Below are 13,631 nucleotides of genomic sequence, written 5' to 3' on the forward strand. Positions count from 1 at the left end.
TACACTTAAAACTTTGATTTAAATCATCTACAAATGCAAAAAATTCTAAATCTGATTCAAATAGTATATAATTTTAATGCAATCAGCAAATCTGGGTTGAATCCAATCAATGTTATGTACCCTGATTTTTAAACAAAACTTTGCAGACCAACGAACCATTTCTCTGTGAGCTGAACTGGAAAACTTAAGAGAGTCTCGGAAAATTGTTTCCCCTAGAACGATTTAATTAACGTAACAAGATTTTTTCATGCAGATTACTAAGTAAACATGTGTATCAAATTGTTAGAATCGTGGCGTACAAATAATTGTTTATTTTAATCAAATCTATTATTGAAGATTCTTTCATAATGAATATCTCGTATTGTCGGTCAAATAAAGACTGGTTCCTATTCACATTTTTATTAATAACATTTAAAATAAATAAAAAAAGTATCCCAGTAAGTGAATTAGGAGATTCAAATTGTTATCCAAATTGCCTACTTAAGTTGTAAACTTCAAGAAAAGCACTTCGTACAAGAAGTATAACTGTGAACTTAATATTTCTTTTTAACAAACAAAGGGTATACGTAATATTCTTGGGTATTTATTTCGTCTTGATAAAAACTTATGAAGATAATTACACAAATTATATTTTTCTACAGCGACTAACAGTATTATAGTTTAAGCACAGTTGGATTCATGCTCTGACATGCTATTTTCCAGTACCATTACAGTGGGTGAAAAAAGTTTTCTGAACAAATTAGTCTCGAGCTTAAGATTTTGATTTCATAACAACTTTTCTTATTCAAATACAAAGTTAATATTTTTTAAATAAACGATAATATCCAGCAGTTTATAAGATTTACACAAATTCTTTTATTATTATATCATCAAGTAAATGAGTGGCAGCGCTACTTCAAGATTAAAAATTCTTGAGGACTTCATTTTGAAAATTTTCATTCCGGATATACGTAAAAACAATGCTTGGTTACCATTGTTTCAAAGTCTAAAGTAGTTATTGACGTTACAGATTTCTGTCGATTTTTTATCAAAAGATTTTGTTTTTTACCCGGAATTATAAGTTACTTAAAAAATCCTTAGCTTATGATACTTTATTAAAAAATAATATTTGTTTATTTTATAAACAATTTTATATAAAAAATTCAACAATTGATTGCTTGTCAACAAGCTGATGTAATTTTTTTACAATATCGATTGCTAATTTCTCAGAAAGCACCTTGTTTATAGTGAGAATTTATCAAAGGACAATTGTTATTTATTCAAATAAATTTCGTTAAAAAAATACAGAGTAAACTTTAAACGACCGCTATATCCAGATGCGCAAATACTGCATTAAACAGTACACTTTAAATTATTTAAAGAAATAATAAAATTATAAAATCTCGGAGTTTTGTATTAAAATTTTGTATAGAAAAAATTATAACTCATTGATAAAGTGACCTAAGAAAAGTATATAGTCAAATTATTTAGATTTAATTCCAATTAAAAATTAAGTTATAAATACTGTAACCTAACAAAGTTTTATAATGAATAGGGTTTTTCCTAATTGACGGGCAGTATTTTTTGTAAACAAACGACATTCATTTGTTGAAAAGTAGTCAAGTTGTGAATTTGTTTATAAGACTGCTTATGAAATAAAAATGATAAATCTTCAATAAAGTATCAAGGCAAATATTTCCTAAGTCAATTAGAGTTAATTCCGTTAGAAAAACGAAATCTGTTGGTTCAAAATTGACGAAAATCTGTATTTTTGTATTAAATTTATTAAAATGAATAACAAATATTGTCGCCTGAAGAAGTCTCATAATGAACAAGGTCTTTTCTGATTCACTGAGAGTCGATTTTGTAACGAAAAAACAACATTTATTTGTTTACAAGTACTCAAACTGTGAATTTATTTATAAAATAAACCATCATTATTGCAAAAATCTTTTCATTATGGCACCTTAACAGCAAATGATAATTGTTTATTTTCAAAATAATTTTCTTAAAAAATCCCCGATTTCGCTTTTATTTAAGAGTTTTCCACTATAGACAGTAAAATTTGAATTATTTTTAAAAAACGTTGCCGCACACTTTTAAAATTGTTTATGAAATAAATAATTATTTTTTGCTTATAAATTATTATAAGAAAAGGATTTTTGTATGTAACTGAAAATTGGTTTTCTTGAAAGTAAGTAAGTAAGGTCCTTCCTGATTCGATAGTAGTCCATTAAAAAGAAAACAATATCCATTTGCAGGCAAGTAGTCTAGTTGTGAATTTGTCTATAAAATTATTCACAGAATAAACAATTGCTGTTGGTTGATAAGATATTATAAGGGAATAATTTTGACAAGCAATTTATAATTAATTCCGTTGAAAAAATGAAATCGGCTGGTTGAATATTACCGAGAATTTGTATTTATGCATCAAATTCATTTAAGCATTCGTGCACATTATTTATTTACGTCCAATTTTGTATCTATTTTGTTAAAAGAACTAAGCCTTTGAATCGCCAAATAAAAAAAAGATGCATTTTTTTCTTAAATTTTATTATAACATTAACCACTACTTTGGATGAAATAAAATGGTAACTAAGCATTATTTTTACGTGTATCCCGAAAAAAATTAAAAATAAGGTCTGCAAATATTTTTAATTTTGAAGTAGCACTTACTTTTAATCATTATTTAACATAAAAAATGTTTTTATTTGTCACCCTCTAGTTATTAGTTGTAAGGAGCATCTTTATTTTATTTAAAAAAATGTTGAAACCGGATTGAAATTGTAAGCTCTAGATCAATTTGTCCAGAAAAACTTTTTTCTCCTTCAAAGGCACTTGAATTCCATGTTGCCATGCAACATGGGCACCTAATGTCTACATCAAGATATTTGCCATTCATTCACGATTTTTGTTTTATTTTTTCAACTTGTATCTCATTCCCTGTTGAATGACTGCTGCAATCATTGAAGAAATAATGGCAAAATTTTACGCATGCGCTGGCTAGATGCACAATGCGTCAAAATTCGGTCTCGAGAGCGTTTTTCTCGATGTCTTGTGTTAGCCTCCTCAGGGCTGGCCGTCCTCGGGCCTAGGTCCCCGGACACGAGGCTTAGTGCTATATGTCGGAGGCCTTGGGGATGGTTTTCGAATTGCAAATAAAAATTCAAAATTATTCAGGAAGTAAGTCTGTAATCGGCAAAAATCAGCACTATTTACGCAAGATCTATAGCTTAGGCTGCATGAAGGCGATCCAATCTCCACCATTTTTTCAACAATTAGACATGCCGACGTGTCCAAATGAAAAGTTGCCATTTTGGAGAAACTACATTAAAAGGTGCTAACTCGTGGAGATTAATTGAAGGCTCGGAAAGTAGATTCGAACGAGCGCTCAAGCAGTAGTTAGGAGTGGAACTCCTACCTACTGCAGAAAACGCGACGAAAGACTGTTCTCTCTTCCGTCGCGTTTTCTGCGTGTCATTCAAACTCCCGCCTACTGCTCGGGCGCTCGTTCAGTTCAGCTTTCCGAACCTTCTGAAAAAGGTCCTACAGATTTCAGGGGGCTGATGTTCCACTAAAATTGATATGGAATCTTGAATCTTTGAGAGTTGGCCACGCCAGTTAGCACCTTTCTATTTTGTCCCCACGAGCTAACACTTTTTAAATTGGTTTTTCGAAATAGAACTTTTTAATCCGAAACCGTCGAATTATTTAAATTCACTTTTGAAAGTGAACCAAAAATTTCAAATTTTAGGGTGCTCATTTAAAGAATTATTTATTTTCTAAAAGACTTGGCTATAAAAATGATACTTTTGTAAGAAAATAATACATCCTCATTTTTCGTATAATTAGTTTTTAATTTTCTTAAGACGTTTAAAGTCATGTAATATGTAAAACTGAAAAAATAGGAAGTAATTATTCCTTTTTAAAGAAAAAAAACGAATAGGGTCAAATTGGGAAGAATTGAAATATTGTACTTCTAATTGAAAAACTATTTATGGACTTACTAAAAGCATAAAAAAAACAGTTCTTTTATTTTCAATTTTTCTCCAGTAAATATTTTAGTTTTTTTCTTACGATATTTTTCGTTGTTACTTTTTTTTTATCTTAATCCCTCTTTAACGTCACTGAATCACTTTTTTCAGAGAAAAGGGGATTTTTTCACTTATTATTTACTAATTTTACTTTTTTTAAAATCTTAATCCCTTTATATGGACACTGTTCCGCTGTTTTGCGAAGATAAGGGAATTTTTTGCTTTTTTTCTGAAACTCCAAACTTTAGAAACCACTTTATTGAAGATAAATATTTAATTTTTTTACGGCTGACATTTTAGGTTCTTACCTTTTTATTGACAAAGATTGAATTTTTATTTTTAAAGAAAAAAGCGATTTTTTCCATTTTTCTTCTGAATTATAAACTTTATAACTCAAACTATAATAAAAAAAAGATTTTAATTATATGAGGCTGACATTTTTCAACCTTATATTTTTATCATAAACCATTTTAACTTGGAAATAATTTAGAACAAAATAAAAAAATTTTTTTTTTCTACAAAAAAGTAATTTTTCTTTAAAAAAAGAATTCTTTTTCTTATATGGTAGTTTATAAAGTACATAATTTTAAGGAAAATGTGAAATATTACTTTTTCTTCATAATATAGTGAAACGTGTCACCAAAGATAAAAAAAAACTGATAAAAAAACGTACAACAAACCTTGAATAATTACCTCCAATAATATAATTTTTAAATTTCATTGTTAAAGAGAAGAATAAAAAAATCCATTTTTCTTGAAAATAGTTAAATACTGGGTTTAACAGGATTTAAGACAAAAAGGATAAAAACAGGAAATGTCGGCCGTAACAAAATGAAACGTTTTGTTTAAAATAAAAAGGGCAGAGCAAAAAATGTTCAATGAAAAAAGAACCTCTTTTTCTTAAATAATGTAGTTTCTTAATTTAGTAGTTTTTAAAAAAATAAACAATGTTTGTAATACTTTGAGTAAGTACTTTAATAATTTTCTGAAAGATAAAAACAATCTTGAAGGACTAGTTTTCTTTTTTAATGGAAGTAAAAATTTGACATTTTTGTTATCTAAAAAAACTTAAGATACTTAAGTATTCTAAATCTCTAATTTTGTAACCTTTAAAACTTTGGCCCTATAAGAATTTAAAAAAGATTATTTTCGAATATTTAGCCTTTTTTTTATTTTTCCAGAAATTAGGATAACAAAGGTAACAACAAAAATGTTGCCTGCAAGAAAGAAAAATATTTTTCTCGTATAACATAACTTCTAAATTTTATTGTTGAAGAGAAAAATTGAAAAAATCCTTTTATTTAAAAACAAAAAAGTAATATCGGTCGTAAAATAATAAAAGAAATAGTGTCCATAAAAAGAGCTTAACAGAGAAAAGGTAACAGAAAAAAATGTCCGATGAAAAAAAAATCTTCTCCAATAATGCAGTCTTCAAAGTACAAAGTGTAGAGAAAAATTAGAAACAATAATTTTTTTAATACTTTGAGCATGCCTTACAATAATTTTTTAAACAGAAATATAGTATCAAATCCCTTTTTCCTGTAAGTACAAAAAATAAACATTTGAATCTTTTTTATCTTTCGAAACTTTGGTAAACTAAGAAAAAATATTCCTTAAATTAAAGAAGTGTAGTATTGAATATGTCCAGTGAATACTCAATCCATTCTAAATACGTTGGTCAAGAATTGAACGGTTTTATTAAACATTCGTCCATATGGACAGAAAATTGATCTTATTCGGTTGAAAGCGAAATTGGTTTTCATTGCAGTTGAACCATGTTCGTAGTTTGAAAATAAAAATATCCGGTTAAAAATTCAACTCTTAAAAGAAATCAATTATTTTTTTGAAAATTGAACTATTTTGTAAAAGAATCATCTTTTTTGTTTGAAAGCTCAACTTTTTTTTTTAATTCGTCCTTTTCGATTAAAAATTAATATTTTATGCTAAAAAAGTCACTTCTTAAATTTCAATTTGAAATGGCTTTAAACCGCTTATAAAAGATTCTACAATTAAATGCTTACAGAATTAAAATTATGGTTTCTGCGAAAATGAATATTCGTTCAGGGAAAAATCAGGGAATTTGGAAAATAAAGTATTGCGGCTATCATGTAAAATAATGATTTACTAGATAATGTTTACATAAGCTGTGAATACTAGGTGTATTAAACTTTAAGAAAAGCTTTTATAAATGCTCATATTCTACTAATGGTGAAGATATGTTTGATCAAATTCTGGGGAAATAAACAAGAATTACATATCTGACTATAATAAGCCTATTATACTGAAAACCTAAAAAGCGTTCTTCAGTAAAATAATGAAATTTGGTAATCAATTATATTTTCAAGTCTTGTTCAGTACAATTTAAAAATTTAAATATTTTTTTGATCAAAGAAGCTTTTTACTGTTTCAATAAATCATGTTTTTTAGATGAAAACCTCAATCTTGTTATAAGAACAATTTTTTAAATAAAAAATATATATTTTACTGGACGTATTCAGTACTATATTTCTTTGATTCAAGCAATCTTTTTCTCAGTCTATTCAAAATTTGCTATTTTTAAATATTTTAAAACTTTGATCCTATCAGAGTTTTTCTTAAATTAAAGAATCACCTCATATTTTTAAATTGTTATGTCTTAGACATTGCATAACATTAAATGTCTTCAGAAAATAAAAATAATTTCATGAAAAAATAAAAATGAAGGGTTAATTATTTTCCTAAAAGGTACAATAATTTTGGGGGTTTCTGAATGGATACCCTAATACATATATGTTTAAAAAAAGTTTATAAATAATTTTCTGGTTGAAAATTGTGGAAATTGAATCCTCTTTGCAAGTACGGTTAACGTCGAAACGTGTTTCAGTGGAGACCCTTCGGAAGTTGCGTATTTCGCTTATACATACAAATACAATCGATTGATTGCCGAAAATAGTTGGCACGAAAATTTCGAAAAAAGCAAGTCGTGGCACGTGAATATGACCTCTTTTTATTTTATTCATTCAATTTGTTCATGTCTTTTTTACGAAGTCGTAGTAAAACGACTTATCGTCAAACGGGGTAATTTCGGAAATTTTCGGGAAATCTGAATATTCTTAAATTAATATTTTAAACTATTTGAGCTGGGTGGTTTTAACTAGAACTCAGAAACAGTGAAGGCTTGAAATGATTCAAGATTCTTGGAACAGTTTTGAGTAATTTGGCCTATCAATTTACGGAATTTGGGGGTGTCTGAATTTGCCTCACGCGTCCGAAATTACCCTTTTTGTCGGTACTTCAGTGTCATTCTACAAAGTCGTTTATACACGATAATGAAGGATCGAAACCTGCTGATAAGTTACAAGAAACTTTATCACAATTTCAAGGTAATTAAGGGAGGAATTGTATATTTAAGCCATTTATTTCGTTATTAGTTAGCTGCAGCTTCAGCTTCATTCGCGGCTTCATAGGTCACATTTTTGCCACAAACCAGCTTTAGCGTTACAATTTACACACAAGCGCTGCGTCAACCGCCAGGACCATATCTGTTCTATCAAATATCCGATAGTCCGGAAACACAATAACCAATGGCCAGTCAAAACTTACTTTTACGGATGATTTCACCGTGGAATTTACGATAAAATGATTTTCTCTATCGGAATAGCGTTGATAAAATTGGGTGGCTGTAGGTCAGGGAAAACCTCGAAATCAAGGAAAAGATACAAAGTTTTGTTAGTCAGGAAAAAGTCAGGAATTTTGAAAAAAAAAACCTATTAAAGTCAGCGAATTTTTATTAGAGGAACTTTAAATAACTGCCAGGGATAATACATTTAAAGTGTTTTAAATTTAGTTTTTAATTGTTCCAATCCGCTTATAAAAAAGTTGATATTTTGAAAATTCTGTAAGATTAAGCTTCTGTTTTTTGAATATTCACGGATTGAAAATTCAACAACTTTGTTAAAAATTCGTCCCTTTTAATTGAAAATTAAATTATTTTGGTAGACAATCCACTTTTTTGTTGAAAACTTATGCCATTGTTAAAAATTTAAAATTTTTTCTAAATTTGCCTTTTTTGTTTAAAACTCCATCTCTTTTGGTAGAAATTTCATCTTATTTGATTAAGAATACATCGATAAAATTCGTTTTTTCTTTGCTATTCGAACTTCTGGGTTTAAAGTTGAAGTTATTTTTTAAAAACTTTTTATTGGTTTAAAATTTATGGTTGTTATTGATTCATCTCTTTAGTTTAAATTAAACTATTTCCATGAACATTCGTCTTTTCCGTAGAAAATTAATATTTTTTTATTAAAAATTTCACTTTTAAAAAATACATATTTCGTCTTTTTGATTGAATTATTGTATTTTTATTTGAAAGTTAAATGACTTTGTTCAAAATTTATTTTTGTTGGTGCATATACATAATTTTAGTTAAAAATTCATCTCAAGTAGAAAATTGGACTATTTCGTTAAAAATTCATTTTTCACTGTTGTTTGAAAATTAATTTGTTTCACCGAAAATTTAGCTTTTCCATTTTTGATTAAAAATGCACCTATTTGTTTGAATATTCATGTATTTTTTTGAAAATCCGTCCTTTTTGGTGAAAAATTAATCTTCTTGGTTGAAGATTAGTCTTTTTATTTAAAAAATTCTTTTTTTCGGAAGGAACTTGACCTTTTTTGGTTGAAGTTTTAACTATTATATGTGTGGTTGAAAATTTATGTTTGTGTGTTGCAAATTTAACTTTCTAGTTAAAAAATATAATTATTATGCGGAAAATTAAATTTTTTAGTTAAAAATTACTCTGGTTTTGTTGAAAATGCAATTTTTGGTTGGATGAAGTTTATTCTTGTTTGTTTGAAAACTCGACTATTTGATTCAAAATTTATCTTCGTAAGTCAAAAACAAGTATTTAGATGAAAATACAACTATGTTCTTAAAAATTCAAATATTTTATTACAAAGTCATCTTTTTGGTAACAAATTCGACGATTTCATTAAACATTAGTCTATACCGATAGAATGTTCGTCTTTTTAGATCAAAAATTTATCTTATTTTGTTGAAAGTGAAATTGTTTTTGTATGAAGTTCAAACTTTTTTGTTTGAAAATTCGACTATATGGTTCAAAGTTGATTTTTGTAGGTTGAAAATAGAAATATTCGGTTAAATATTCAACTTTTTTTTTTAATTTAACCATTTTGTTGAAAATCGACCATTTTCTTTGAAATATATAATAATAAATTAATTTAAAAAATTGAAATAATTTTACTCCGCTTATAAAAAATTCTGTAATAAAATCGTTACAAAATTAAAATTCTGGTTTTTGGGAAAATGACAATTTGGTCAGGAAAAAATCAGGGAATTTGGAAAATGAAGTTTTGCAGCTATTATGTAAAATAATGATTAACTAGACAATTTCGTTAGTTTTGAATACTAGTTGTACTATAAGTACTTGTCCGACTATGCGTTGTCTATTCTACTGAAAATATAAAAAGCGTTTTTCATAAAAGTTAGGAAATCCAGTAATCAATGATATTTTCAAGTCCTGTTCAGTACATTTTTAAAATTCAAAAAACGTGCACCCAGTAGTTCCATTTTATTACAAATTCCATGCGTATGTATTTTTTATAGACTGCCATCTTCGACAAAATGTCATCAATAGTCGAGGTCTGCAAACAACTTTAACTCACAATGTCACGTATGAAGCAACTTGCAAGTACTTGCTTTAGAACGGGACTAGTTTGTTCAAGTTACATGACAGGTGAGCGAAAAGTTCACTTTGATTTTCCGATAGTACTTTTATTCCCTTTCAGTATATCATCCTTTCTCTTTATGACTGGTGAAGCGGTTGACGATGGCGCCCGTTCGTCACGTGTCCCTTCAAAGTTCAGCAAAGTGGCTCATATATAATCACTTCAAATTTTTATTTTCGTCAAAATATTCTAATTTTAAATGATGGTTGAAATTCTGGCTGCTCTTTGAAGAAAACGTGTTGCTATAGTTTTAATACAAATATAAAAAGTCGCAGAAAAAACTGTGTGTAAGAAACGTTGCAAGTAATGCATGACATGGCGTAAACTTTATCTGGGTAATTGATGGAGTAGTGAGCTCGCCGTGATGAAGCAAAGACACTTTGCTTAACTCCACTAGATGGCAGCTCGTTAAGGCGTAAGTAACGTGCTGCCATCTAGAGGTGTCCAGCGGAGAATTTTTATTTGTTTGGGCAAGTTTACCCTCTGTATCTATTACATGCAATGTTTCTTACACCCATTTTTTTGTTGTGCGATGGAAATCTAGTACTTCTGTAGCATTCGCTTTATGGCACTTAAAATTTCGTTGCAGGCATATCTGACATATTTGTCGCTTGGGCATATATTGTATGTATATATGTGGTATGTGTGTGATGACGTCACACCTCCCGGACGCATTGAGGAGAAAGCTTCTTAGGTGCTCTTGGCTGCACTCTGTGCTTAAGGAGATAAGGAGTACAATCATGTTGTGAAAAATGGGAAATTTTAAAATTGGGTAGAGACGTTTGAATACAAAAAATATATATCGGGAGAGGAAGATAATACCTGTGTAAGTAGTACGCAGAGATATTAGGAAACTGAAAAAAAGCTCTAGTCTGGGACAAAGGGAGGGTGAGAAAATGAGAATATAAGACACAAAAAACAGGATGGAGAGAGTAGAAGGTCTGTAAAATTATTTCGTGTGAGTACATAAAGAAGGGTCATACGAAGACTTTTACACTCGACACAAATATACAGAAGAAGCTGTTTTCTTCGTTGACCTGAAAAGGAAACGGGGAAAAAAATATCTTTTTTGATTCTATCTTCCCATTGAATAATCTTTAGATAAGAATTATTTCCCAATGTGGTAACGTGTCCCTATTCAAACTGTATGATTATATTCTTTCATTATTGAAATTTTAATAGAAAGTTTTTACAAATTATTTCCCTGATAAGTATCGTGTAATATCTCCGCATTACCATTTGATGAAGTGCTGGTGTCACAGATCACAAAAAAATAGAACACGTGTAAGACAAATACGAGAAGTTTAAAGATTTTTTTTCAAAACGAAAGATCGAATCCAGCAGTCATTGGTTTTTATCATTCGTATCATTTGGTCTGTTTTCCAAGGATTGCAATGGAATTGCAGTTAGCTAGAGAGAGTTTAACATTACATATGCAAACCACACTGGCATATTGACATGTTGCGTTGTATAAACTAATTATTGTTAATTTAGGTTGTTGGATGGAATTTGACGTTCCTCCACATGCAGGACAGGTTAGTTGTCATCCGTTAAAAGAGAGTAATTCTATTTACGTGTTTATTTGTTCGACAGGTACTGAAACCCACTTGAGCGATAAAATCATTTAATCTTTCGTACTTTACAATAATTTTCTGATAAGGTAATTCTTTAAATTGAATTCAAATTCAAGAATAAAAATATGTCTAATAATTTGAATGATTTTGACGAGACCACTGACTGCCACATAATTCGACCTCGTTTTACGAGTATCGCGTGTTTATTACGGAATTGGGGTAGTGTGAGACTGCCACATGAAAGCCTTATAAAGTTATTTGATCATGTGAAAATGCATTTACTTACAGCTCTCAATTTCGATATGACATAGCTGTCGATCCATCGGAAAATACTGGAGATTCATGGGACACGAAGCCGTAATTGTTAATCTGCAACAAAGAAAATGAAGTTGTATTAGGGAACACCCATTAATTATGTAGGGATGCCTTTTGCATTTTTAGGCGTCCCTCTCCTTCTTATAGGATTCATAAGATTTATGTGACCTCTCTCTTTACCTAATATTTAAAACTTTTGTCCTCAATATGTTAAAAATATATCTAATATCTTTAACGCAAACGAGATTTCAAGGAACTTAAAAAAATTTGGAAAATTTCCAGTGACTTCAAAATATTTCAAGAAATTCCAAGGGATTTTTAGGCTTTCAAAGAATTACATAGAATCACAACATTTTTAAGGTATATAATGGGATTTTCAAATCTTCAGGAATTCCAAGTGATACAAAAGCTTGAGGGTAGAGAGAATGTCTTTTTATAGAATGAATTTATAAATAGAATGAATATGAGAATGAATTTTTATAGAAATTTTTCAAGATTTTAAGGAATTTCAAGGAGTTTAATCAAATTTCCGAAATTTTTACGAAACTTCAAAGGATTTCAAGAGAATTAAAGATATTTGAAGATATTTCTAAATAATTCAAAGTTAGTCACGGAATTTCAAAGTATTTAAAAGAATTTCATTTTATAACAAAGTATTTTCATGAATTTTGAAGAACATCAAGGGATTTAAAAAAATGCATCAAGATTTCCAAATATGTTCAGCGATTTTAACGGATTTCAAAAGATTGGCATATACTTCCTCAATTTTAAGGGGGCTATCACGGATTTGACGAGATTTAAAAATATTCTAAATCATATGTTATTGTTGTCCAAATTTACACCTCTCAGATTTCGACTTCCGATGTTTGGTGATAGATCTCTCCCAATTTGTTCGTTTTCCGAAAAAAGACATTCCATATATTTTTTCAAATCAATAATCGAAATTAACACGGGATCTTAAATGGGAACAGCTCGGTTGTCGACAAAATGGAAAAAAGTATGTGTTATTAGCACAATAACTTAATAATTACCCCCCCCCCCCCCCCCCCCCCCTCTCCCACCAGTGTCCTTGCATTGTGCTCAGAAAATACCCAAAAATGAAAAATAGCATTTCAATTTTTAATCAATTATTATTCGTTTAAACAATTTCTTTTTTGTCTTTAAATCATGATAAGTTACTATTGTTCCTTTTCAATGATACAGTTGATAATTCTTAAGAATACAATATTTCTAACTTAAAATATTTAGGCATTATTTTAAAAATTGTCATTTTTTTCAAGAGTTTCCCGTCTAATAATCGTCAACAGTTCTTTCTTATATTAAGGACAGAATTAACGAAAGTATGTATATATTTTTTTAACGATATTTGGCAATAACTTTAACAATTTTTATATGTTTAAGGAATTTTTTCTTTTGTAAATCTTGAAAAGTTAATAGTTTCTAGAGTCAATAACGCAGTTAATGAATACTAAGAGTGGTATTTTTTGTAAAAGACAGTTTAGAATAACTTAAATAATTTTTATTTGTATAAACAATGTTTTTCACCGTAAATCTTGAAAAGTTACTATTTTATGAAATTCATGATGAATTTTAATGAATTTTAAGAGTGATATTATTCAGTACATTTTTATTTAAAAACTTGTACCCTGCTTGTTTCAACATTAGTAAATTCTTTAATCTAGAATTATCTCCATATTTTCTATGAACAGCAGTGAGGCATATTAATGAAAAAATGGTTTAAACAAGTAAAAAAAATGTTTGCACAATTGTTAAATATCCTTAAAAATATTACTCTCAACATTTGTTAATTATGTCATTAATTTCAACAAAAAAAACGTTCTTTGACTAACAGGAAAAAGATTACTTGAACAATATATAAATATAAATAATGAATTTAGAGCAAATAAAAATATACCATCTCAGCATACATTTCACATTAATTATTCCTTAAAAATTGCTTAAGAGGCAACTGAACTTTCAATTACAAAAAGTTAATAACTAG

At 28.7% G+C, this 13,631-nt stretch overlaps 1 protein-coding gene across 1 annotated transcript in view; it reads right to left on the minus strand.

Moving 5' to 3' along the window:
- LOC117176284 (gamma-aminobutyric acid receptor subunit beta) overlaps positions 1–13,631 on the minus strand; it is a 325,198-nt gene that overhangs the window by 86,552 nt on the left and 225,015 nt on the right. The window contains exon 5 of the mRNA XM_033366468.1: positions 11,601–11,683. Coding sequence (XP_033222359.1) covers positions 11,601–11,683 — 83 coding nt within the window. The remainder of the gene's footprint in view (positions 1–11,600; positions 11,684–13,631) is intronic.

The sequence above is a fragment of the Belonocnema kinseyi genome, chromosome 7 (genome assembly GCF_010883055.1).
Source record: "Belonocnema kinseyi isolate 2016_QV_RU_SX_M_011 chromosome 7, B_treatae_v1, whole genome shotgun sequence".
NCBI lineage: Eukaryota > Metazoa > Arthropoda > Insecta > Hymenoptera > Cynipidae > Belonocnema > Belonocnema kinseyi.